The sequence below is a fragment of the Stegostoma tigrinum genome, chromosome 43, assembly GCF_030684315.1.
Source record: "Stegostoma tigrinum isolate sSteTig4 chromosome 43, sSteTig4.hap1, whole genome shotgun sequence".
Taxonomy (NCBI): domain Eukaryota; kingdom Metazoa; phylum Chordata; class Chondrichthyes; order Orectolobiformes; family Stegostomatidae; genus Stegostoma; species Stegostoma tigrinum.
Window position 1 is genome coordinate 7,263,652 of NC_081396.1, and position 27,613 is coordinate 7,291,264.

Genomic DNA, 27,613 nt, shown 5'->3' on the forward strand with positions numbered 1-27,613 from the left:
AACTGTATGGTCTTCAATGGACTCTAAGTGGCCCACCTGCGCACAAGCATGGCCCATTATCTCTAACACTTTGACACAGTAACCATTTGCAGCTTTGTAATTAGACCAAATTGTATATGAGGGGCTTTGGACTTGTGTCCTGAGGGGCTTGTGTAAGCTGCAGCAAAACAGCCATGTTCCAAGTGGCAGTGCTATTGTCACTGAAGTTAGTTCAGTAACAATCGAGGATGCTTCAGTCTTCAATGTTAAGCATTGGGCAACCGTGCCACCCTCACTTATAAAGTTGCTTAAATTACTTTACATACATTCAAACAAGTGATTCGCACATCCTTTCACTCATTGGCAACCATGGCGATGGCCAGGACTTGGAGCTCGATCTCAGTTTCCACAACACTGGTCACAAACACAATCTGATGGCCCATGACCACCTCCATCTAGAAGGACAAGGGCAACACGCATACAGGAACACCATCACCTCCAAGCTTCCATCCGAGACACTCACCGTCCTGACCTGGAAATATATCACTGTTCCTTCTCTGCTGCTGGGTCAGAATCCCAGAATTCCCTCCCTAGTGGCACTGTGGGTCAACCCACAGCAGGTGAATTGCACAGGGTTAAAGAAGGCAGCTCAGCCCCATCTTCTCAAGGGGCAACTGGGGATGGGCACTAAATGCAGGCCCACATCCCACAAATGAATACGTAAAAAGATACAGTCCAAGAAACTGTACAGCCCTCAATATTATCATGCTGGATTTGATGTGCTGAATTGTCTCTTCTGAGGACATTTCCCAACCATTTCCCTGTGCTTGGTGGTCACACACAAGTCCAGGAATTCCTGCTAAACAGCCTGTTCCCAGGCTAAGTCCGGCTTTATGCCAAACAGCCTGTATTTTTCCACTCTCCGTCGATTGCCTATTGCTATTTCCAACTTAACCCTGAATAATCTGGTTCGCAGATATCATTTCTGGATTCATGCACTCCAAGTAGGTCTGGTGAACGGGCAAAAACTTGGCAGATGGAGCTTAAGGTGGATAAGCGAGAGATTGTCCAATGTGGTCGGAGGAATAAGAATGGCAACTTATTAGCTAAACAGAGAGAAGGTGCCTCGCAAAAGGCTAATTCATAAGAGCACATGGTGTTGCAGGTGATATATTGGTGGGGATAAAGAGTGGGGATGAGGTTGCTTAGTTGTGACTGGTGGAGTTCCACAGGGATTGGTGCTGGGACTCCAACTGTTTACAATATATATTAACGACTTGGAGGAAGGAAGTGAACATACTATTGAAAAAATTTGCAGGTGAGACCGAAATAGGTTCAAAGGCTGGTGGCGAGAGAGATACAATTTACAGAGAGAGATATTGACAGTTTGAATAAGTGGTCAAAAAGTTGGCAAATGCAGAGTACATTGGGGCAAAACTGTTCATTTTGGATGGGAGAACAAAAGGACGAGGTATTATTTAAGCAGAGGAAACCTGCAACACAAAGGGACTGGAGGTCAAAATAAAAGAAGGAACTGCAGGTGCTGGAGGTTTGAAGCTAAACCAGAAATTGCTGGCGAAACTCAGCAGGTCTGGCAGCATCTGTGGGGGCAAGCAGAGTTACCTATGCAACTCCGGTGACTCTCGGGGTGGGTACCTGTGTACAAAACACAAAAATACTAGAACACAGTGGCTAACAGGTAATCAGGAAGATTGGTAGAACCTCGGCCCTTATTTCAAAGAGCTTGGAGTAGGAGAGTAGGGAAGTCTTACCATAAACGTACAAGGTGCTGGTGAGACCACACCGGGGGTACTGAGGGCAGTTTAAGTCCCCTTATTTAAGGAGAGGTATCATCTGATTGCAGGCAGCTCAGAGAAGGTTCATCAGGATGATCCCCGGTTTCAAAGGATGAGCAAAGGCTAAACAGGTTGGAACTGTGCTCACGGGAGTTTAGAAGGATAAGTAGCAGTGATCTCATTGAAACATGTAGGATTCTTAAGGACTAGACACAGTAACTGCTGAGAGATCATTCTTCTTCATTGGGAGAGTCCAGGACCAGAGGGCATAGTCTCATCATAAAAGGGGGCAGATTGAGACAGATTCCTCCTTATGTCAAAGAGAGTTGAGGGTCTCTCACCTTGCCACAGAGAGCTGTGGGGGCAGGATCCTCGTGTATACTTATATTTAAAGCTGAATAGAACTATTCTTGATCAGTACATGAATCAAGGGATTTGAGGGTGGGGCGTGGAAATACAAGAAAGTGGACACGAGGAGTGTGGGATCAGCAATGATCCGATTGAATGGCAGAGCAATCGCAAGGAGGTGAACATCCAACTCCAGTTCCTCCTCTTTTAAAAAAAATGGTCATGTAGAAAATTCAAAATGCTTCAGTGTAGAGGGATCTTGGGGTCCTTGTGCACGAAACCTAATATGTAGGTCCAGTGGGTAATAAGAAGTACAAAGGAAATTTTGATATTTAGTGCTGAAGCACTAGGGAAGTGTTGTTGCAGATGTACAAGGTGTTGGTGAGATCTGGAGTTACTGCACACAATGTCGGTCCCTTTACACAAGGAGGAAGGTAACTGCATTGTAGGACAGTTCAGAGAACAGTTACTAGATTGATTCCAGAGTTGAGGGCTTTGCCCTCTGAAGGGAGTTTGAGCAGTTTTGGGTTGCAGTCTCTGGAGATTAGAATGAGAGATCTAAAGGTGGAGCATGAAAAGGTGCTAAAGTGGGTTGACCAAGTAGGTGTGGACAGCACGTCTTCCCCCCTGTGCGACAATCTAGAGGTCATAGTTTTAGGTAGGACTTCAACAGAGATGAGGAGAAATTAATTCCCTCAAAAGGGTCATCGACATGTGGAATTCAGCCCCCACAGGGAAGTGGATGACAGGATTTAAGGAGGAGTTGGACAGATTTTTAATTGGTGATAACAAGTGTGAAGCTGGATGAACACAGCAGGCCAAGCAGCATCTTAGAAGCACAAAAGCTGACGTTTCGGGTCTAGATCCTTCATCAGAAAAGGGGGATGGGGAGAGGGCTCTGAAATAAATAGGGAGAGAGGGGGAGGCGAACCGACGATGGATGGAGAAGATAGGTGGAGAGGAGAGGAGAGGTGGGGAGGTAGGGAGGGGCTAGGTACAAGAGAGTTGCAGTGGGAGAGTGATCCCCTGAGGTTGGTCTGGAGGGAAGAGGGTAACTTCTTCAGGTTAGGCATCCCTGGAAGAGGCTTCGCAGTGAGGTTAAAATTGTGATCAGAGATAATGGGAACTGCAGATGCTGGAGAATCCCACATAACAAAGTGTGGAGCTGGATGAACACAGCAGGCCAAGCAGCATCTTCGGAGCACAAAAGCTGACGTTTCGGGCCTAGACCCTTCATCAGAGAGGGGGGATTAATTGGTAACGGTTTTGAAGGGCTATTGAGAATAGAGGGGGAAATGGAGCTGAGGCCGAGAATGCGATCAGCCCTGATGGTATTAAGTGGCGGGAGCAGGCTGGAGGGGGTACTCCCCGCTTCTCGACGCCATGCTCTAAATCTGCTGCTGACTTTAGATCTTCCTGCAGCACCTGGCAAATACAGCTTGCCTTTCAGGACAAGACGTACTGCCGAGAGAGAGAAAGCCCTCCGACCTCACCCACTGTCAGAAAGAACACAGTTCAGTCCTGGCCGAGGCTCCCAGCCGCAACAACGAGGACAGTAGCAGGACCCGCTGGTGTAACCGCAGCTTAGAGGACTGGATAAACCCCTTCCCGCACACCGATCAGACATACGGCCTCTCCCCGGTGTGAACCTGCCGGTGGGTCAGCAGGCTGGACGAAAGAGCAAACCGTTTCCCGCACTCAGCGCAAGTGAACAGATTCTCCCCGGTGTGCGTCCGCTGGTGTGTCCGCAGGGTGGACGAAAGAACGAACCCCTTCCCGCACACGGAGCAGGCGAACGGCCTCTCCTCGGTGTGGCCACGTCGGTGACTCTCCAGCCGGGGGGGGGGGGGGGGGCGAATCGTTTCCCGCAGCCCCCACTCTGCCATGGCTTCTCCACGGTGTTGTCGTCCTTGTGTCCCTCCAGGTTGGATGATACAGTAGAGGCTGGAAGTCCACGCGAGCACACAACACGCTTATGGTGTCTCCTGGAAGAATGTTTGTTTTCCACGCTATAACTGTTTATAGCTCCTCCACAGTCAGTTCACTGGAACTATCTCAACTCAGTTCGTGTAACTGAAATTAGGAATTACCAATTGGAATTAGGTGTCATACAAACGCAGAAATCACTTTGCCAAAAGACGATGATAAATAACATATTGAACACCCGGAACAGAACAGCCGCAGGCTTATCTCTGTCCTCCATTAACTTACTGTCCTCTGAATATCGGCCATTCCGGAAGACCACCGTTCTTCATAGTGATCACTAGGAAAGAGGCCGTCCTTTGAGCCAGGCAAATAAATACATAAAGTTCTCTGATGAAGGGTCTAGGCCCGAAACGTCAGCTTCTGTGCTCCTGAGATGCTGCTTGGCCTGCTGTGTTCATCCAACTACACACTTTGTTATCTCGGATTCTCCAGCATCTGCAGTTCCCATTATCACAAGTAAATACATCAAGCTGAGGGAGCAAAGGATGTCCATATATTTCAAACGAGAGACAGACAGATCCGGACCAACCTTTTCCAGAGTCTGCCGCTTGTCTGGATTCACATCCTTTCCCCTCAGCTCCTGCAAATCAACAATTACACTGCAGAATGAGAAAAGAGTGCTGTGCTAACAGTTGTTGGAGGAAGTTGCGGGCTGGGGTTGAAGCTCAATCTTCATTCATCGAGACAGCGGAGCAAGCAGCAGGAGCTCATTGCTCGACTTCCGCATTCAGACAACAGGAGAGCTCTGATTGGCAGGAGGACCAGAATCCTTCCGGTCCTCCAAGGTTTCCAATTGGCCATCCTGCGCATGACGATGGGTGATGGGGCCAGCCAATAGAAACCGCGTCTGTGAGTCTGGCATCCTCCGCCAGGACTGAGGAAGGTGAAGGAACTTTGCAAAATTCTTCCCCTTTACTTTGCAGTTTCGAGATCAAACAAAGCACAGGTTTTAATTTTAAGCGTCACACTCCCCGCAACTTCCTCAGAGATAGTAAGAACTGCCGAGGCTGGAGTCAGAGATAGCACAAGATGGAGCTGGAAGAACACAGCAGGTCAGGCAGCATCAGAGGAGCAGGAAAGCTGACGTTTCGCGCCTCGACCCTTCTTCAGAAATGGGGGGAGGGCAAGGGGGCGCTGAAATAAATGGAGAGAAGGGGGCTTTGGGCTGGGGAAGGTAGGTGGGGTGGTGATAGCAGGCAGGTAGTGATGGGGAATGGTCAGTGAGGCAGGAGAAGCGGATAGGTGGGAGAGAAGACGGACAGGTCAAGGAGGCGGAGATGAGAGGGAGGGCTAGTCTTCGGGTGAGGTCGGGGGTGGGGAGATTTTGAAGCTAGTAAAGTCCACATTGAGACCGTTGGGTTGTAGGCCTCCAAGGCAGAATATGAGGTGCTGTTCCTCCAGTTTTTGGGTGGCATTGTTGTGATACTGGAGGAGGCCCAGGATGGACATGTCATCCAGGGGGTGGCAGTTGAAATGGTTCGCAACTGGGAGGTGTTGTCGTTTGTCGCGAACCGAGCATTGGTGCTTTACAAAGCAGTCACTGACTCTCCGCTTGGTCCCACCGATATAGAGGATGCCACATTGAGAACAGCGGATATAAAGCGATGTGCAGGTGAACATCTGTCTGATGTGGAAGGTTTCTTTGGGGCCTGGGATGGAGGTGAGGGGAAAGCTTGCCATTTAATAAGATTGTGGCAAATCTGCTTGTGTTTGGCAGTCCACGTCCCCTTTGGTTCCACCACCCAATACAAATCTATCTATGCACTCAACGACCTCCTCGCCTCCACTGCTTTCTGAAGCAGAGAGTTCCCAAAGTCCCAGAAATCTCAGAGGGAAAACGTCTCCTCACCTGTAACTTAAAAGGATGATGATGCCTAATGTTAAAAACAATGTCCCCTAGTTCTGGTTGACCCCACAACAGTAAACATCAATTTCACATCTTGTCAAGACTATTAAGGATCTTAAGCACTTCAATCAAATCACTCCTCACTCTCTAAACTCCAGTGGATTCAAGCAAAGTCCATCCAACCTTTCCTCATATCAAAACCTGTTCATTCCAGTAAACCTCTTGTGAACTACTTCACCACATTTGCATCCTTCTTTAAATAAAGAGACCAAATCTGTGCACAGTACTCCAGATGTGGTTGCATCAACATCCTGTATAACTGAAGCATAACATCCTTAATTTCACTAAAGGATATCATTCACTTTGTCCTTTTTTAATCGCTTGCTGTACCTGCATACTAATGCTTTGTACACTGGAACACCCAATTCCCTCTATACTTTGGAATTCTGTCGTTGTTATTTTAAATAGGGTGTAAATTTTAACTGAGAAGAGAATGGGTTCACGTTGCTGACAGCAAGCACCGACATCACGAAAGAGACACAGCTTGGGGATGTAAGAATAACGGAGATAATCCTCTGAAGTTGTAGAATTCATTAAAACAAATTAAAAGGGATCTGCATGTCGTGTGCATGAATTGCAAAAGGTTGGTGTGTAAATGCAGCAAGTAATTAACAAAGCGAGTGAAATCATGTCATGTATCCTGAGGGGAATCAAGAATTGGGGGGGGGGGGTCACACTTCAGCAATACACGGGATTGTTGCGATCACATTTGGAATGCAGTGTTGAGTGCGCCCAGAACAAAAGGCAAGGGTGATGATAATTATGGTAAGGAATGATAGAGACGTAAAATAGGTGTAAATGTTCATCAAGAGGAGAAGAGGTTCACACTGCTAAGAGCAGGACCCAACAAGACTCAGCCTGGATACGTAAGAATAATGGAGTTCATTCTGTGACATTGCAGAACTCAGCCTCGAGTGAGAGGCTGTGAAATGCTGAAGAGGAAAATGAGTTGTTGTTCCTCCAGCTTGCATTCAGCTACGACGAAACACGACAGCAGACCACAGACAGAGGTGTTAGCATGACAGTAAAGTGGTTCATTGAAATGATAATCGTCTGGGAGGTCGGGGTCATTCCTAAGAACAGAGTAGTGCGAGTCTGTGAAGCAGTCCAAACCCAGTCTGTTGCCAACGTAAAAGAGACCGCGCTGTGATCAGCAAGTGGACTAGATTGAAGAAAAAGTGCAAGTGAAATACTGCTCCACCTGGAAGGTGTGTTTGGGGCCTTGGATAGTGAGAAGGGAAGAGGTGGATGGGCAAATGTTGCACCTTCCACAATTGCACGGGAAGGTGCCACAGGGGAGTGAGGACGTGTTGGGAGTGATGGAAGAGTGGACCGGGGTGTCACAGCATGGTCCCTGTTGAATGATGTCAGTGGAGGGTAGGGGAAGACGTGTTTGGTGGTGGCATCTGCCTGGAGGTAGCACAAGTGGTGGGGCATGGTCCTATGAATGTGGAGACTAGTGGGGTTGAACACAGGACAAGGGATAAGCTGTCCTTCTGGGAAAGCGGGGAAGAGGGCAGGAAAGAAGTGTGGGAGATATGTCGGACAAGGCGAAAGATCCTATCAAACTCAATTGAAGGGGAATGCAGAGCTGAGGAAAGTGGTCAGGTTGGGGGGGTGCCCTGGTGAAAAGTGGTAGAGATGGAGAAACTGGGAGAATGCAATGGAGTCTTTACAGGGAGCAAGGTGCGAGGATGTACAGTCCAGGTAACTATGGAAATCGGTAGGTTCAAGGTGGAATGGAAACAGATATCAAGGAAGGTTAGTTGAGAAGTCAGGGATGAACTGGGTGACTGTGAGAGCAGGACAGAAATCAGAAGCAAAACTGTTTGACTTTTCCAATTCTGGGTGAGAGCAGGAAGCAGCAACAAAAGCGTTGTCGATGTACAGGAGAAAGCGTTGTGAACAGGGGCCTGAGTAGAACTGAAACAAGTGACGATCCACATACTCCGCAGCAGGACAGAATATGACCACACCTTTGAGTCAGAGAACATGAGAGCCATTAAAGGAGAAGTTGATCGACGTGAGGAAGAACTCGGTCAGGTGGTGGAAGCTGGTGGTGGATGGTAGCAGTACAGATCTTCTTCAGGAGGAAGAAGACAGAGAACTCTCAAACTAACCTGACTGGAGGAAATGGATGTGTAGAGGGTTTCCACATCCAATGTGAAGAGGTAGTGGCTCTGACCAGGAAACTGGATAAGTGTGAAACTGACGCAAAATGCCAAAAGAAATCACAAGTGCAAGTGGGAAGAGAGTGCGCAGCAAGAAATAGAATCAAGACAAGAAGAACCAAGATGGGTCAGGGCAGGGATAATGGGAACTGCAGATGCTGGAGAATCCAAGATAACAAAGTGTGGAGCTGGATGAACACAGCAGGCCAAGCAGCATCTCAGGAGCACAAAAGCTGACGTTTCGGGCCTAGACCCTTCATCAGAAAAAGCTTTTTCTGATGAAGGGTCTAGGCCCGAAACATCAGCTTTTGTGCTCCTAAGACGCTGCTTAGCCTGCTGTGTTCATCCAGCTCCACACTTTGTTATCTTTGAGTCAGGGCAGGAACAGGCTGGAAAAAAAATGAGGTTTTGGATGGATTTTGGGACGAAGTTCGAATCAGAGTTGGTGGCAGCATGGGGATCTGTGAGTTATGAAGCTGTGGAAGGGAGCTCTACAGAGGGAACAAGGTCTGGGAGAGACCTGGGACCTACAGCCCAATAGCCAGTGGTGGAAGTCACAATCCAGGGGACCTGGGTGGAGGAAGTGTCCGAGGATTGGTGCTCAGCCTCTGCAAGATTAGGGTCAGCACATCAGATGATAACAGCACCACCTCTTTTCAGTAGGTTTGATAAACAAGTCAGGATTAAAGCCAACAGAGTGGTACGCAACTAGACTGGTCCCTGGAATGGGTGGGCTGTCTCTCCAGAAAGGATTGCACAGGGCCTCTCGCACTGTTCAGGTGAAAGCACTGAATGGGTTCCTTAAGGTCTGATCAAATTGAAGACAAGAAGAAATGTGTGCTCCAATACAAAGCAAATTTATCAAAGTTAAACTGCTTTAATAACGTGCAAAACAATGAGTGACACAATTAGCTTAAACGACTTTAGTTACAGTGAATGAGTGAGTATCACTTGTCTTCATGTCAGGTTCTCCTGAATGACAGCTGGCAGTTGGAGCTCTGTTTACTCCTTAACACAGCATAGGAACCATATTTCCCATTGTGGGGCAATTTATAACGAGAGATCGTAGACTTACATTAAGGAGAAGCAGATTTTAAATGGAGAAGGGGTGAAATTACTTCCCTGTAAGAGTTGTTAATCTGTGAAATTCACTCCCCAGAGTGCGGTGAATGTTTGGACATGGAGTAAATTTAAGGAGGAGGTAGATTTTTAAAGAGTAATAGGTCAGAGGGTTATGGACAGCGGGCAAGACAGTGGGATTGAGGACAAGCTGAGATCAGCCTTGATGGTATCAAATAGTGACGCAGGCAGTACACGGCTGAATAGCCTCCTACTACTCCGATATGTCATGTACGAAATATGGTGACTTTAGATCTGCCTGCTGAGGTAGACAAAGTCTGCTTCCTAACCAGGAAAAAATAAATGTTGTTTATCAGCTTCTATGGATCATTTCAGCAGGACTGTGCAGTGCCAGGCTCAAACAGCACCAGCCTCACTGGAAGCAAAGTGGTGACAGTGGCCAATCCTGCAGAAATAAGGCCTCTGCCCCTCCCACTTCACCGAAAGTCCGAATGAACACGGTTCAGTCCTGGATGTGATTCTCAGCAACAAGAATACCAGAATCCAGCTGCTTCTGATGAACTTTCTGGTGTCTCCGCAGCTTGCATGACTGGATAAATCCCCTCCCACACACAGAGCAGGTGAACGGCTTCTCCCCGGTGTGAATTCGCTGGTGTTTCAGCACAGCCGAGGAATCCCTGAATGCTTTCCCACAGACGGTGCAGGGGAATGGTCGCTCCCCAGTGTGAACGCGCTGGTGGACCAACAGTTGGGCTGATTGAGTGAATCCCTTCTCACACTCCGAGCATCTGAACGGCCGCTCCCCGGTGTGAACTCGCCGGTGTGTCACTAGGGAAGAGGAGTGAGCGAAAACTTTCCCACAATCGGAGCAGGTGAACGGCTTCTCCCCGGTGTGAACTCGCTGATGTGACAGTAGGGACGAGGAGTGAACAAATCTCTTCCCACACTCGGAGCAGCTGAAAGGCCTCTCCCCGGTGTGAATTCGCTCGTGTTTTAGAAGGCTGGATATCCGACCGAATGCCTTCCCGCACACCGAGCAGGTGAACGGCCTCTCCCCAGTGTGAACTCGCTGGTGTCGCCGCAGGGAAGAGGACTCAGTGAAATCCTTCCCACAGTCGGAGCATATGAATGGCCTCTCCCCGGTGTGAACACGCCGATGAGTCTCCAGCCCAGATGGGAACTTGAATCGTTTCCCACAGTCCCCACACAGCCATGGCTTCTCCTCGGTGTTGTTGTCCTTGTGGCCCTCCAGGTTGGATGATGAACTGAAGTCCCCACACACAGGAACCCCGGACGGTGTCTCCTGGAGAGATGTTACTTCAGGCACAGCGGCAATGAACATGCTCGGAATGGGCCAACTTCCGCATTCACGCAATGGGGAGCTCTGATTGGCTGGAGGACCACAATGCTTTCGGTCCTCCAACGTTGTCTATTGGCCGGACCGCATTACGTTCAATTACAGAGCCAGCCAATAGGAGCTGCGCCTGTTGCAGACAAAGGGCCTACGGGGGCCTCGTGCTGAGGTTTCTGGGGGAGGGGTCACTTTGCAACAAACACCTTCCCTTCACTTGTCTCCAGGGCATCCGTTCCAACAAAGCGCAGGGTTTAGTTTTAACTTCACACTCACTGAAACTCCCCCCTCTGTCCAACTTCTGTGAGCTCAACACTCTCTGTTCCCACTCCCGTTCTCATTCTGAGGTTACACTGTTAATTTGCAGGAACTGGAGGGAAAGTGAGTCAATCCAGGGAGTAGGGAGCAGACTCTGGAAAGTTTGCTCTCAGTCTCTCTCAAAAGATATTGACATCGCTTGCTCTCTGATCAAAATAAATACAAGCAGAAATGTGCGCTCCAATAAAAAACAACCTTATTCACTTGATCGCGTTCAGGTAATGCAAACTAAAGAGTAACTCTGTGAGCTTAAACAACTCTGGATCCAGTCAACCACTGAGTCTCACTGTCTTCAGATTGGGGTCTCCTGGGTGTTGTCTGGTGCTTGTCACTCTATTTCTGCTTCCATGATCTGGTGTCCTTAAGCCCCAGTCCAACAGTGAAAGTCTCTGGAGCTAGTAAAAGTCCCCAATGTTTTGCACAGCCAGTCATTGCAGTTGACTTCCAGCCAGAACAGGTTGTGTTTAACCGAAGCCTGTTTCTCACATATTCCCTCTCAACCACTTATTGCCATGTGCAACTAACCCTTCACAAGAAGGTGTGGTGATATTTTGCTCCCTGTGTTGACACAGGGTTCCATTGCGTGGAATCCAGGGACAGCTGGCCAATGGGAAATGAAGTTGGGTTGACAATAAGAGTCGGAGAGTGGTGGTAGAAGATTGGCATTCAGACTGGAGGCCTGTGACCAGCGGTGTGTTGCAAGGACCACTTGTTGATCCACTGGTATTCGTCAGTTACGTAAATAATTTAGACGAGATGATAAACAGGCCTGGTTAGTCGGTTTGCTGATGGCAACAAAGTTGCTGGTAGAGTTTAAGGTGAAGAAGGCCGTCTAAGAGTACAACGGATCTTGATCAGCTCAGCCGAGGAGTGGCAGATGGGGTCTAATTTAGATAAATGTAAGTAGGGAGTGTTGTCAAACTGAGAGCATAGGGGTACAGATACATAGTTCCTTGAAAATTACATTGAAGGCAGATAAGGTGGTGAAGAAGGTGTTCAGTACGCTTGCCCTCATCGATCAGAGTGTTGAATATCGGGATTGGGACGACATGTTACAACATTGTTAAGGCTGCATTTGTGGTACTGTGTACAATTCTGGTCACACTGCTACAGGAAGGCTGTTAATAAACTGCAAAGTGTGCAATAAAGATTTACAAGAATATTACTGAGGGTGGAGGTTTTGAGTTATAAGAAGAGGCTGGACAGAATGGGTGGCCGAAAAACATTTATAAATAATGAGGGCCATCGCTAAAGTGAAACCAAGATCTTTTCCCCAGGAAAGGGGAGTCCAAAACCAGAGGCTATAGGATTAATGAGAGAAGGGAAAGATTTAAAAGGGGCCTAAGGGTCAGATTTTTCACACAAGAGTATGGTCAATATAAGGAACAAGCTGCCAGAGGAAGTGGTAGAGGTGGGTCCAATTACAACATTTAAAAGACATTTGGACAGGCATGCAGATTTGAAAGGTTTAGAGGGATATGGGCCAAAAGCTGGCAGATAGGACTAGTTCAGCTTATTCATCATTTTTACTTATATACTTAGTATCGGAAGGGTATTTCCCCTTGTAAGGCACTTTCGAATGAGAGGTTGTAGGATGAGAGATGAGTGTTGGGCTTGTGGAATTCATTGCCTCCGAGTGCAGTGGAGGCCGGGACGTTGGATGCCTTCAAGACAGAGATCGATAAATTCTTGATCTCAGAATGAATCAAGGGCTATGGGGAGAGTGCGGGAAAGTGGAGTTGAAATGCCCATCAGCCATGATTGAATGGCGGAGTGGACTTGATGGGCTGAATGGCCTTACTTCCACTCCTATGTCTTATGGTCTTACGGATTTCAAACAGAGATGTGAAGAAGTAACTTTCTTCAAAAGGTCATTAATATGTGAGATTCAATCCCCCAGAGTGCTGTGGATGACTGGACATGGAGTAAATTTAAGGAGGAGATAGACAGATTTTTAATTAGTGATCAGAGATAATGGGAACTGCAGATGCTGGAGAATCCAAGATAACAAAGTGTGTAGTTGGATGAACACAACAGGCCAAGCAGCATCTTAGGAGCACAAAAGCTGACGTTTCGCGCCTAGACCCGAAACGTCAGCTTTTGTGCTCCTGAGATGCTGCTTGGCCTGCTGTGTTCATCCAGCTTCAGATTTTTAATTAGTAACAGGTTGAAGGGTTATGGAAGGTAGACAGGAAAGTGGAGTTCAGGCCGACATGCGATCAGCCTTGATGGAAGTAAATTGTGGAGCAGGCATAAGGGACTGAATGGTGTACTCCTGCTCTGAGATGCCATGTCATGTGTTGATTTTAGACATACCCGCAGTGATAGGCAAACCCTATTTCCTAAACAGGATAAAACAAATGTTGTTCGTCAGCTGCTGGGGATCATTTCAGAGGAAATGTGCAGTTCCAGGCTGAAACAGTGTCAGCCCCACTGCAATAAAATGCCCACTGTCCCTCCCACTTCACACTGTCCGAATGAACAAGGCTCGGTCCTGGATGTGATTCTCAGCAGCAATGAACAACAGCGTCCAACTGCTGTCTTCGCTGATGAACTTTGTGGTGTCTCCACAGCTTGTACCTCTGGATAAATCCCTTCCCACACAGAGAGCAGATGAATGGCTTCTCCCCGGTGTGAATTCGCTGGTGTCTCAGCAGAGTTGGTGAGTCCCTGAATGCTTTCCCACAGATGGTACAGGGGAATGGTCGCTCCCCAGTGTGCATGCGCTGGTGGGTCAACAGTGGGCCCGACTGAGTGAATCCTTTCCCACACTCTGAGCAGGTGAACCTCCTCTCCCCGGTGTGAAGTTGCTGGTGAGTTCTGAGGTCACCGGCGTGAGCGAATCCCTTCCCGCATGCAGAGCAGGTGAACGGCTTCTCCCGGGTGTGGACCCGCTGGTGTCTCCGCATCCCGGATGGATCGCTGAACGTTTCTCCGCACTCAGAGCAGGTGAATGGCCTCTCCCCGGTGTGGACCCGCTGGTGTGCCAGCAGTCTGGATAATGAACTACATCCCTTCCCGCACTCCGAGCAGGTGAACGGCCATTCCCCGGTGTGAGTTCTCTCGTGTTTTTGAAGGCTGTACAACTGACAGAATGTCTTTTCACACGCGAAGCAGGTGAATGGCTTCTCCCCGGTGTGAACTCGCTGGTGTGACAGTAGGGAAGAGGAGCGAGCGAACCCCTTCCCGCACTCAGAACATGTGAATGGCCTGTGCCCGGTGTGAATCTGCTCGTGTTTTCGAAGGGCAGATAGCAAACTGAATCCCTTCCCACACCTGAAGCAGGAGAATGGCCTCTCCCCGCTGTGAACTTGCTTGTGGGCCACCAGCGAAGCAGCCTGATCGAACCCCTTCCCGCACTCCGAGCAAGTGAACGGCTTCTGTCCAGTGTGTATTCGCTGGTGTGTCAGTAGGGCAGAGAAATTTTCGAAACCCTTTCCACAATTGGAGCAGATGAATGGCCTCTCTCCGCTGTGAATTTTGTCGTGTTGTTGAAGGTTGCATAACTGACTGAATCCCTTCCCACACCTGAAGCAAGTGAACGGCCTCTCCCCAGTGTGAACTCGCTGGTGTCGCAGCAGGGAATAGGAGTCAGGGAAATCCTTCCCACAGTCGGAGCATATGAATGGCCTCTCCCCGGTGTGAACACGCCGATGAGTCTCCAGCCCAGATGGGAACTTGAATCGTTTCCCACAGTCCCCACACAGCCATGGCTTCTCCTCGGTGTTGTTGTCCTTGTGGCCCTCCAGGTTGGATGATGAACTGAAGTCCCCACACACAGGAACCCCGGACGGTGTCTCCTGGAGAGATGTTACTTCAGGCACAGCGGCAATGAACATCCTCAGAATGGGCCAACTTCCGCATTCACGCAATGGGGAGCTCTGATTGGCTGGAGGACCACAATGCTTTCGGTCCTCCAACGTTGTCTATTGGCCGGACCGCATTACGTTCAATTACAGAGCCAGCCAATAGGAGCTGCGCCTGTTGCAGACAAAGGGCCTACGGGGGCCTCGTGCTGAGGTTTCTGGGGGAGGGGTCACTTTGCAACAAACACCTTCCCTTCACTTGTCTCCAGGGCATCCGTTCCAACAAAGCGCAGGGTTTAGTTTTAACTTCACACTCACTGAAACTCCCCCCTCTGTCCAACATCGAATCAGATACCTGTACAGCACGGAAATACACCCTTTGGTCGAACTCGTCCATGCTAAACACGGGAACAAAGTGTGGGGCTGGATGAACACAGCAGGCCAAGCAGCATCTCGGGAGCACAAAAGCTTGCTAAACACGTTTCCTTTATAAATCTAATCCCGTTTGACAGCATTTATCCCATATCCCTCTAAACCCTTCCTGTTCATTTACCCATCCAGATGCCTTCTAAATGCTCTGCAGTTTTATACTTCCCCCACCCTACGGGAAAGTGCTTGGCTATTTACCCACTGCATGCCACTCATAATTTCATAAGTCTCTGTAAGGTCACCCCTCAGCCTCCGATGCTCCTTTAAAAATAGTCCCCAGCCTATCCAGATTCTCCATCGCTCATACCCCCAACAGCAGCAATATCCTTGTAAATCTTATCTGAATCCTTTCAAGTTTCACTGTATCCTTCCTGTAGCAGGGCGACCAGAATTGCACACATTATTCCAAAAATGGCTGAAGGAATACAGTGTACGTGACCTCCCAACTCCCACTCTCAGTGCACTGACCAATAAATACAAGCATACTAAACATCTTCTTCACTATCATATCTAAGTGCGACTCCACTTTCAAACGACTGTGAACCTGCGCTCCAAGATCTCTTTGATCAACAACATTTTCCAGGGCCTTACCATTAATTGAACAGTTCATGCTCTGAGTCAGTGGATTTGTAGCGGATATCAGTGGCCAGCCCGTCATCAGAAATGGAAACAGAGATGTGGAGGAAGGGAACTGAGAAGTCAGTGAATGACCAGGTAAAGGTGACAGCAGGATGGAAAATTAACTGACTTTTCAAATTTTGAGGGAGAGCAGGAAGTAGCAACTAGACTGATCCCTGGAATGGGTGGGATGAATTTCCAGGACCATTAGCAGTGTTGGGATCAAAGGATCAAAAACAAGCTTTGGGTAAACATAGCCTGTTCTGGCTGAAAGGTAACTGCAAGAATCATGGAAACAGACTGCCGTGCAAAGGCACAGAGACACCCGGCCCTGTTTTTTGCACAAGGGAATGACAGGGGACAGTACTCAGAGATGGCAATACACCATGTAATGTCTGATTCGGAATGGTATTAACACTGGGACTTTTCCCAGCTGGAGAGACTTTCACCGTCGGACTGGGGTTCGAGAGACGGGGTTCACGGGAATGGAAATATAGCTCCAAGTGCCAGCCGCCAGCCTGACATGAAGACAAGGCAGTGACTCTCACTTGTTGACTGTATCAAGAATTGTTTAAGCCAGTATGGTCATGCATTAGTTTGCATGTACCTACAGTAGCTGAAATTAATAAATTGGCTTTGCATTGGAGTGCACATTTCTGCATGTATTCATTTTGATGAGACCCTAAAGAGCAGTGGGGATTGCAGAGAGACTTATTCGAACATTCGAACAGGACTGGACAGGGAAGATGCAGGGAGGATGTTCCCGATGGTGGGTCCAGAACCAAGGAGTCACAGTCTGAAGGCAGTGTATGACACCAGAGCATTGTGTATCGGAGTTAGGATGTCATGTTGTTTCTGTATAAGACTTTGGTAAGGCCATTTTTAATATAGTGCACAGAATTTGGGTCGCTCTGGGAGAGGAAAGACGTTGTTAACCTGAAAAAAGGTTGGAGAAAAAAAAATTACAAGGATGCTGCCGGGATTGGAGGATTTGAGTTTTAATGAGAGGCTGGGACTCTTATCTCCCCTGGAGCATTGGAGGCTGAGGGGTGACCATACAGAGGTTTATAAAATCGTGAGGGCTTTAGATACGGTGATTAGCCAAGGTCTTTTTCTCAGTGTGGGGGAGTCCAAAACTAGAAGGCACAGGTTTAAGGCGAGAGGGGAAATATCTAAAAGGGGCCCGAGGAGCAACTTTTTCACACAGAGGGTGGTGCGTACATGGAACGAGCTGCCAGAGGAAGTGGTAGAGACAGGTTCAATCATGACATTTAAAAGATATATGTAAAGGTACATGGATAGGAAAGGTTTATAGGAATATAGGCTCAACACAGGCAAATGGGATTATTTCAGAATAGACGAGTTGGGCTGAAAGACCTGTGTCTGTACTGTAAGACTCTGCATCATTTTTAAGCTTGGCACTACGTTGCAACCATCGATCTCTTCAAAACAGACGATCAACAACTTACATTTTCACTTGACACTTTCACATTATTCAGTTTTTGGGGAAAAAAAACTGTCAAAATCTTGTCTTAAAGAAAACTTTTTCTCATACTTTGTTTCAAGGCCGCTTTCGGGAAGAAATTATACGAGTACACAGATAGAACGTTTGTCATTCCAAATTCAGAGTTCAAATTGGATATCTTCCTGAAAGATTCATCCATGTTTTGAGGACAAGCCAAACCGTTTTTTCTTGTAACATCTTCCTATAGCAGTTTAAACAAAAACGCTTTTTAAACTTTTCAGTGATACGTGATATGAAAATCTTCAACCTATGACGTTTTCAGTCTACACTTTGCTTTCGCGCAGAGCTGAAGGGAATGTAAGTGCTGCTCTCCTTATTACGGTCATGGGAACTCTCTATGAATATAGTCCAGCTTTCATAGAAGGCCTCTTTAACTTCACTAGGGGAAAAGGACATTTTGGCCTCTTCCCTAAGCGTGCCTTAAGGGCTTCTACTCCTTTGTCCACCCCTTCCAGGTCCTTGGTGACATGACTTGCTTGGCCTCACAGGTTTGGAACCAAGCACTACCAGTTACATTCTCAAGGAGACCTGCCTCGCCTCGCCAAGATGACAGTCCCAGCCTCTGTCTGTTCACACACTTCTGTCTGCTGTGTTTTGACTTTCACTGTATCAAGGGCTGAAGTCCATTTCAGCATTGTTGGTTGCATCCAGGTTGACCAGTCACAGTGCTGGGACTACTCACAGCCTTTTCCTTGTATCACACCTAATGAGTTTCCTGTTGGAAATCTTTTTTTAACCCTCCAGCTCATTTACCAGCTTTCTATTTTCTTTATTCAACTGTAAAGCACACAAATGGGCATCGTAGGCGAACTTATTACAGAAATTGTGAGGGGTACAGTTAGGGTTAACAGTAGGTGTCTTTTCTCCACGACGGGAGATTTCAAGACTCAGGGCCATACTTTTAAGGTGAGAGCAGAAAGATTTAAGTAAAGACACCAGAGGCAACTTTTAGATTTTGCACAGAAGGAGGTTTGCATGTGGATTGAACTTCCTGAAGAAGTGATGGATGTGGGTACAATTAAAATGTTTAAAAGACACTCGCATAAGCAGACGAAGAGGAAAGGTTTGGAGGGAAATGGGCCAGAAGCAGGCAGGCGGGTCCAGTTTAGTTTGGGATTAGGGTTGGCAGGGACTTGTTGGGACCAAAGGGCCTGCTTCCACACTGATTGACTCTGACTAAGACAATTTCTGACTCAGTTGTTCCTTCCAAAACCTCTCTTAAAAGTCTATGAAAGACACACTCCTATTATATATTCCTACAATTTTCAGTGCAGCTTCTGCTGCTGGTAATCCAAACATCTCAACATGCAACTCTCAGTTGCACTTTCGAATATACCAGTGACTTGGTAACTTCCATTAAATATAGCTGCTTCTCCCAGCTCCTCAAAACGTAAAGCCAGTGAAACTGTGACAACTCTGATAGCAGGATAAAGGTGGTGTACAACTGGGACAGTTGCGGATGGTTCACTGATACCAGAGGACCAACATACTGTGGGTACAGAATGTTTTGGTCTCGCCGAAGTGGTGCGGACAGCATTCTGCTCTGCAGCGAACACGTTAGGGAACTCGTCCCTCGGTCTTCCTCCTCTCCCTTCTCCTTCTTGAACATTCTACTCAGATCCTTCACTGTTACCACCAAGTGGTAAGGTGAAAGGTCTGATCAGGATGATTACAAGAAGATGTGGGCGCTTCGAGGTAAAGCAAATTTACTAGCTTAGTCTACTTTGGGCATCTGCAAACTAATGAGTGACTCCATTCGCCTAAACACCTTGAGATACAGTCAAGGAGTGGGTCTCACTGACTTGTCTTCACATCGGGGTACCCTGGGTTGAAGGCTGGCTCTTGGAGCTCTGTTTCTGTTCCCATGTTTCCCGAACTGCAGTCTGATGTTGAAAATCTCTGGAGCTGGGAAGAAGTCCCCAGTGTTATTACTATTCTGAATCGGATATTACAGTATGGTGACGTCTTGAGTACTTTTCCCACCCATTCCTCTGTGGCAAAACAAAAACACAGATGCAGGTGTCTCCGTGCCTCTGCATGGCAGTCTGTTCCCAAGACCAGCCAAGCCATAGCCAGTAGGAACTGCAGTTGCTGGAGAGTCTGAGGTAACAAGGTGTAGAGCTGGGTGAACACAGCGGGCCAAACAGCGTCAGAGGATCAGGAAGGCTGACGTTTCGGGCCTAGACCCTTCTTCAGAAAGGGTCTCGGCCCAAAACATCAGCCTTCCTGCTCCTCTGATGCTGCTTGGCCTGCTGTGTTCATCCAGCTCCACACCTTGTTATACCAGCCAAATCATATTTAGTTTACCTTCCGGCTAGAACAGGGCTGTGTTTGCTGTCTTTCACGTATCCTCCTTCGATTGCTTAAAAAGCCATGCCCAATTAACCCTTAATAGTCTGATTTGGAGACAGTTTGAGGCTGACAACACAGGGCCACTTCTAAGAAAAAAACAAAAGGACACCCGTTTGATACAGAGATGAGGTTTTCTGTCTGAGAATTGCGACTCTTCGGGATTCTTTAACGACAAATGTGGAGAACTTGTCTCCCACAGATGGTCACGTGTTTCTGGCAGGCTCTTGCTCCAAAGGCAGCGGGGACAAAACATCTTGGATGTTGCTCAAGTCAGAGCGAAGGAGGCTCGGTAAACTGGGTGGAGTGTTGGGAGAAGGCTGTAGGTCATCAGGGCTACGCAGGAATGTGGAGGAGACAGAGTGACCCAGGGGCCCGGGTTCATTTCCACCCTCAGACAACTGTCTGTGTGGTTCTGTGCACATTCTCCCCCATATCTACGTGTCCGTGTGGTGTTCCTCCCACAGTCCAAAGACGTGCAGGTTTGTTGGATTGGCCGCGCTAAATTCCCCATAGCGTCCAGGGATGTGCAGAATAGGTGGGTTGGCCAGGGCAAATGCAGCTTTACAGGGATAAGATGGTTGGGGGGGGGTAGTGTGGTGGGAGCTGGGTTTGACCGGGATGTTCGGGAGGGGGTCAGCGCAGACTCGATAGGCTAAATAGCCTCTTTCCACACTGTTGTGATTCTCTGCCATTGTGCTATGGAACGAACTGGGCCCAACAGCTTCCTGCAGGAGAGAATTCCACAGCTTCCCAACTCTCTGAGTGAAGAAATTCTGCCTCATCTCAGTCCTGAATGGCGTATTCCTTATTCTTAGACTGTGACCCTTCGTTCTGAACTTTCCCAGCACCAGGAACATTCTTCCTGTGTCTAGCCTGTCCAGTTCCATCAGGATTTTACATGTTTCCATGAGATCCCCCCTCGTTCTTCTAAATTCCTGCAAGTACAAACACAATCAATCCAGTCTTTCCCCATATGTCAGTCCCACCACCCTAGATATCAGTCTGGTGAATCTTTGCTGGAGTGCCTCAATAGCAAGGATGTCCTTCCTCAGACAAGGAGTCTAAAAATGCACAGAATTCTCAAACGAACCTACAAGTTGCCTAACAATAGCTCCACAGTACGAACCATGAAATACTGGGATCTTGTGAGAAAGGTACAACATTAATTGTGGATGATTTGAATACACCAGATGAATCAAATTGGGAAAGGTAGCCTCAAGGAAGGGTTCATTGAATAAATTCAGATATTGTTTCATGGAGCTCTAAATCAGGGTGCAGGCTATGCTGGATTTAGTATTGTGTAATGAGGTGGAGCTGAATGAACGATCTCATATTAAAGGATCCTCTAGGGAAGAGTGATCATAGCATGATGGAATTTCAAATTCAGGTTGAGGCGTCTCAGTTTGGAGTCTCACACTGGAACATATTAAGTACAAGAGTCAAGATGTCATGCTGCAGCTTTATAAGACTTTAGATCGGCCACACAGAGTATCGTGTTGAGTTCTGGTCACCACATTACAGGAAGGATGTGGAGGCTTTGGAGAGGGTGCAGAAGAGCTTTGTCAGGATGCTGCCTGGATTAGAGTGTATGAGCCATAAGGAGAGGGTAGAAAAATTCAGGTTGTTTTCTCTGGAGCGGTAGAGGCTGAGGGAGTCTATAAAATTATGAGCTGCATCGATAGGGTTAACGGTCAGAATCCTTACCCCAGAGTTGAAATGTGTGATACCAGTGAGTTAAGGTGAGATGGGGATAGTTCAACGGAGATGTGAGGGGAAAGTTATTTTGTACAGAGAGTGATGGGTGTCTGGAATGCGCCACCGGGAGTGGTGTTGGTGGAGTCAGATACGATAGGAGCATTAAGGGGCTTTTAGATAAGACCATAAGACATAGGAGTGGAAGTAAGGCCATTTGGCCCATCGAGTCCACTCCACCATTTAAATCATGGCTGATGGGCATTTCAACTCCACTTCCCTGCACTCTCCCCATAGCCCTTAATTCCTTCTGAGATCAAGAATTTATCGATCTCTGTCTTGAAGGCATCCAACGTCCCGGCCTCCACTGCACTCCGTGGCAATGAATTCCACAAGCCCACCACTCTCTGGCTGAAGAAATGTCTCCTCATTTCAGTTTTCAATTTACCCCCTCTAATTCTAAGGCTGTGCCCATGGGTCCTAGTCTCCCCACCTAACGGAAACAACTTCCCAGCGTCCACCCCTTCTAAGCCATACATTATCCTGTAAGTTTCTATTAGATCACCCCTCAACCTTCTAAACTCTAATGAATACAATCCCAGGAACCTTAGCCGTTCATCATACGTTAAACCTACCATTCCAGGGATCATCCGTGTGAATCTCCGCTGACACGCTCCAGGGCTTCCTGAGGTGTCCTTCCTGAGGTGTGGGGCCCAAAATTGGACTCAGAATTCTAAATGGGACCTAACTAGAGCTTTATAAAGTCTCAAGATAAGCAAATGGATATGCAAGGAATGGGGTCTATGGACCAAGGGCAGGCAGAAGGGATTAGTTTAATTTGTGGTCATGTTTGGCACAGCATCATGGGCCCAAGGGCTTGTTCCTGTGTGGTGCTGTTCTATGTTCTATATGCTAGAGGGAAGAAAGATTCAACAGGGGGATAAGTGGTTAAGCAAGGAAGTTAAAGATAACCTTGGGTTACAAATAAGGCTTGCCATATTGTAAAGGTCAATGGGAGGCTGGAGGACTCAGAAATTTTGAAAGACCAACACAAGGTTACTAAAAAGGTCATTAAAAAATGCAAGTTGTTATAAAGAACAACGAGTACTAAACAATAAAAATGGACAGCAGAAGCTTGTATGAGTAAGTGAAAAAAGGAAGAGAGCAGCTAAAGTGACTGTTGGTCCCACACAGGATGAGACCAGGCAGCCAATGGAAGTGAACACATAGATGGCCAAGAAATAGTTTCCACTGTGGAGGACACCAAAACCATGCCGATAGTAACGGGTAATGTGGAGGTTATAGAAAGGAAGGAATTTAAATGAATGGCCATCACTAGAGAGAATGTATGGAAAAAATTACTGGGATCAAAGACAAGTACACTGGGCATGATAACATACATTCTAGGATCTTACTAGGAAGAGACAGACACAGAGACAGTAGATTCACGGTTATAGGACAAGGAACAAGGAACTCAACAACACAGGAAGAGTCCTTTCGGCCCACCAAGCCTGCCCCAACACATGACCGCTTTCTAAACTAAAAACCCCTTGTCTCTAGGCAGTCCGTATCCCTCTATTTCCTGCCTAATCGCGTATCTGTCAAGATGCCCCTTAAATGTTGCTTGTAACTGCTCTGCCACTTCCTCTGTCAGCGCATTCCAGGCATTTATCACCCTCTGTCTAAAAAAAAATTACTGCCTGTCACATCTCCTTTGAACATTCCCCCTTTTACCTTAAACCATGTCCCTTGCTGATTGAAATGTCCACACTGGGGAGAGAAAGACTCCGAGTTTCCGTTCTGTCCACGCCCCTCATAATTTTGTAGACCTCTATCAGTTTGCCCCCTCGGCCTCCAACATTCAAGTGAAAACAAACCAAGTTTGTCCAATCTCATCGCGTAGCTAATATCCTCCAAACGCACGACATCCTGGTTAACCTTTCCTGCGCTGTGGAGAGCCTCCACAATCTCTTGATAGTCTAACGATGGAACAAGTAAAGTGGATGGTTGGGGTCTTGTTATTGTAATGTATCTGGACAAAAGGTTAATGCACAAGCTAAGATCACATAGGGTTGGGGGTAATTTATTAGCTTGGATAGAGGATTGATGAGCCAATGGAAAGTGCAGAGTCAGGACAGAGTCATGGAGTTGTACAGTACGGAAACAGATCCTTCGGTCCAACTCATCCGAATTAAATCCAGCCCCATTTGACAGCATTTGGTCCATAACCCTCGAAACCCTTCCTATTCATCTAACTATCTGTAATTGTACCAGCCTCCACCACTTCCTCTAGCAACTCATTCCATACGTGCACTATGCTCTGTGTGAAAAAGTTGCTCCATAGGTCCATTTTAAATCTTTCCCCTCCCACCTTAAACCTATGCTGCCTGGGTTTGGACACCCCCATGCTGGGGAAAAGAATTTGACTATCCACCCTGTCCATGATTTTATAAACCTCTATAAGGTCATCCTCAGCCTCCGAGGTCCCAGGGAAAATAGCCCCAGCGTACTCAGCCTCTCCCTGTAGCTCAAACCCTCCAGCCCCAGCAACATCCTTGTAAATCTTTTCTGCACCCTTTCAATTTTCACAACCCCCTTCCTACAGCAGGGAGACCAGAATTACACAGGAAAGGACAGAATCGAACAAGTAAATGGGTCTTTTTCCGGTTGGTAAGATGTAACTAGGAGGGGAACCACAGGTTTTAGTTCTCAGGGCACCAGCTACTTACAATCTACATTAATAACTCGGAGAAAGGGACAGAAAGTACAAGACATCTGGCAGACGACCATAAAATAGGTGAGAAAGTTAAGTTGCAATGAAGAAGTAAGAGATGGGGATATGGATAAATTAAGGAAATGGGCCAATTTGATGAAGTTGAATGTGGGTAAGTGTGAGATTATCCTTTTCGGTCAGAGGACCAGAAGGGCAACTCATCATCTAACTTGAGAGAAGGTACCCCGCGAAAGGTTAAGTCTAAAGATAAGAGCCCACATGTGGCAGGTAATATATTGGTGGGGATAAAGAATTGGCTACTGGGTAGGCAATAGCACGCGGGGATGATGGGACTCTTTTTCAGGTTGGGTGCTGGGACTCCAACTGTTTACGACATGTGGAGGGAAGGAAGCAAATGTCATGTAACCAAATTTGCATGGGAGACAAAAATAGGTGGGAAGGCAGGTCGCGAGAGGGACACAAACAGTCGATGAGAGAGATATTTTTCTGGAGAAGGGTCGACACCCAAAACATCAGCTTTCCAGCTCCTCTGATGCTGCTTGGCTTGCTGTGTTCATCCAGTTCCACACTGTGTTATCACAGAGAGATATTGACAGTTTGAGTAAGTGGGCAAAAAAAGAGTTGGCAAATGCAGCATATAATGTGGAATAATGCGAAGTTGTTAACATTTCAGAAGGAAGAACAAAAGAACACAATGTAATTTAAATGGAGAAAACCAGCAGAAAGCTGCAACACAGAAGGACCTGCGGGGGGGGGGTTCTTGTGTACAAAACTAGCACACAGTGAGGTAACTAGGAAGACAGGCGGAGTGTTGGCACTTATTCCAAGGAGATTGGAGAGCAGGGAAGCCCTATTGCAACTGCACAAGGTGCTGGTGAGACCACATCTGGAGTACTGTGGGCTGTTTTGGTCCCCTTTTTGTAAGGAAAGACAGCATTTCATTGGAGGCAGTTAAGGGAAAGTTCACTGGGATGATCCCCTGTTTGGAGCGATTAACTGACAAGCAAAGGCTAAAGACATTGAGAGTCTACTCACTGGAGTTGAGAATGCTTCAGTACAGAGGGGATCTTGGTGTCCTTGTGCATGAGTTGCAGAAAATTGTGCAGGTAATAGGGAGGGCAAAGGGAATTTTAGTAATTATTGCTGAAGGACTAGAGTATAAATCTAAGGAAGAACCAACAAGGCGTTGGTGAGATTGCATCTGGAGTACTGCACACAATGCTGGTCCCCTTACTTGTGCAGGGATGTAACTGCATTGAGGGCATTTCAGAGAAGGATCACTAGATTGATTCCAAAGACGAAGGGCTTGTCTTTTGAAGAGATTTTGAGAAGTTTACGGTTATACAAGGTGCCAAGAAGGATTGACAAACTTGACTCCCCCCGCTATGCGGCAATATAGAACAGGAGGCCATTGCTTTAGCCTAAGGGTTAGCAGATTTCAAACAGAGCTGAGGAGAAATTACTTTCCTCAAGGGGTGGTGAATTTGTAAAATGCGGTGGCTGTCAGTTCATTGAGTAAACTTAAGGAGGAGGTCGACGGATTTTACTTAGTAATAGGTTGAAAGATTACGGAGAGTGGGCAGGAAAGTGGAGTTGTGGCTGAGTGAGATCAGCTGCGGTCATATTAAGTGGCAGAGCAGGGATAATGGGAACTGCAGATGCTGGAGAATCCAAGATAATAAAATGTGAGGGTGGATGAACACAGCAGGCCAAGCAGCATCTCAGGAGCACAAAAGCTGACGTTTCGGGCCTCGACCCTTCATCAGAGAGGGGGATGGGGTGAGGGTTCTGGAATAAATAGGGAGAGAGGGGGAGGCGGACCGAAGATGGAGAGTAAAGAAGATAGGTGGAGAGAGTATAGGTGGGGAGGTAGGGAGGGGATAGGTCAGTCCAGGGAAGATGGACTGGTCAAGGAGGTGGGATGAGGTTAGTAGGTAGATGGGGGTGCGGCTTGGGGTGGGAGGAAGGGATGGGTGAGAGGAAGAACAGGTTAGGGAGGCAGAGACAGGTTGGACTGGTTTTGGGATGCAGTGGGTGGAGGGGAAGAGCTGGGCTGGTTGTGTGGTGCAGTGGGGGGAGGGGACGAACTGGGCTGGTTTAGGGATGCGGTGGGGGACCCGAAGGTTGCAGGAACAGCAACTCATATTCCGCTTGGGAACCCTGCAGCCCAATGGTATCAATGTGGACTTCACCAGCTTCAAAATCTCCCCTTCCCCCACCGCATCCCTAAACCAGCCCAGTTCATCCCCTCCCCCCACTGCACCACACAACCAGCCCAGCTCTTCCCCTCCACCCACTGCATCCCAAAACCAGTCCAACCTGTCTCTGGCTCCCTAACCTGTTCTTCCTCTCACCCATCCCTTCCTCCCACCCCAAGCCGCACCCCCATCTACCTACTAACCTCATCCCACCTCCTTGACCTGTCCGTCTTCCCTGGACTGACCTATCCCCTCCCTACCTCCCCACCTATACTCTCTCCACTTATCTTCTTTTGTCTCCATCTTCGGTCCGCCTCCCCCTCTCTCCCTATTTATTCCAAGAACCCTCACCCCATCCCCCTCTCTGATGAAGGGTCTAGGCCCGAAACGTCAGCTTTTGTGCTCCTGAGATGCTGCTTGGCCTGCTGTGTTCATCCAGCCTCACATTTTATTAAGTGGCAGAGCAGGCTGGAGTGGGCTGAATGGCCTACTTCTGCGCTCAGTTGATACGTTGTACTCGTGTTTGCTCTAGATCTGCCTGCAAAGGTACACAAACTCTACCTGTCATTCAGGATAAAAATAAATATGCTTCAGCAGCTTGTGTGGATCATTTCAGTAGGTCCCAGGTTCAAACAGCATCAGACGCAAAGTGGTGAGAGCGACCAGTCCAGCACCCTTCACCCCTCCCACTTCACCCACTGTCCAAATGAACATGGCTCAGTCCTGGATGTGATTCTCAGCAGCAGTGAACAGCAGAGTCCAACTGCTGTCCTCGATTATGAACTCTCTGGTGTCTCTGCAGCGTGTATGACCGGATAAATCCCTTCCTGTACTCAGAGCAGGTGAACAGCCTCTCCCCGGTGCGTACTTGCTGGTGTCTCGGCATGCCGGATGGATCGCTCTGAATTGTCCTCCACACTTGGAGCAGGGCTGACGGCCTCTCTCCAGTGTGAATACGCCGGCGTGCCAGCAGTCTGGACCACATACTGCAGCCGAGCAAGAGAAAGGCCATTTTCCGGTGTGAATTCACTCGTGTGTTCAGAGGAGAGGCACCTGACTCAATATCTTCCCAAACACAAAGCAAGTGAACTCCCCGTTGTGAGTGTGCTGGTGTGTCAGCAGGGACGAGGACTGAGCAAATCCCTTCCAGCACTCCGAGCAGGTGAATGGCTTCTCTCTGGTGTGAACGCGTCGGTGAATCTCCAGTTTAGGTGGAAATCGGAATAGCCTCCCACAGTCCCCCCAGGGCCCCGGCTTCTCCATGGGGCAGCTTTCTTTGTGTCCTTCCACAGGGTTGTCATAGAGTCCCTACAGCGTGGGAAGC

The 27,613-nt window shown here is 47.8% G+C and overlaps 3 protein-coding genes across 3 annotated transcripts in view; all 3 read right to left on the reverse strand.

Moving 5' to 3' along the window:
• LOC125448887 (uncharacterized) overlaps nt 1-13,009 on the reverse strand; it is a 42,917-nt gene extending 29,908 nt beyond the window's left edge. Inside the window, 6 exon segments of the mRNA XM_059641825.1 lie at nt 348-434; nt 2,197-2,325; nt 3,749-4,067; nt 4,574-4,689; nt 8,136-8,223; nt 9,770-13,009. Of these exon segments, the coding sequence (XP_059497808.1) occupies nt 348-434; nt 2,197-2,325; nt 3,749-4,067; nt 4,574-4,689; nt 8,136-8,223; nt 9,770-10,608 (1,578 nt within the window). The 5' untranslated portion in view covers nt 10,609-13,009.
• The window catches only part of LOC125448886 (zinc finger protein 256-like), a 68,826-nt gene that overhangs the window by 1,732 nt on the left and 39,481 nt on the right, over nt 1-27,613 (reverse strand). The gene's annotated exons all lie outside the window — the stretch shown is intronic.
• Nucleotides 13,049-14,951, reverse strand: LOC132206776 (gastrula zinc finger protein XlCGF26.1-like). Its single transcript, XM_059641754.1, has one exon. It carries the CDS (start codon nt 14,772-14,774, stop codon nt 13,443-13,445), a length of 1,332 nt encoding a protein of 443 aa, XP_059497737.1. The 5' UTR covers nt 14,775-14,951; the 3' UTR covers nt 13,049-13,442.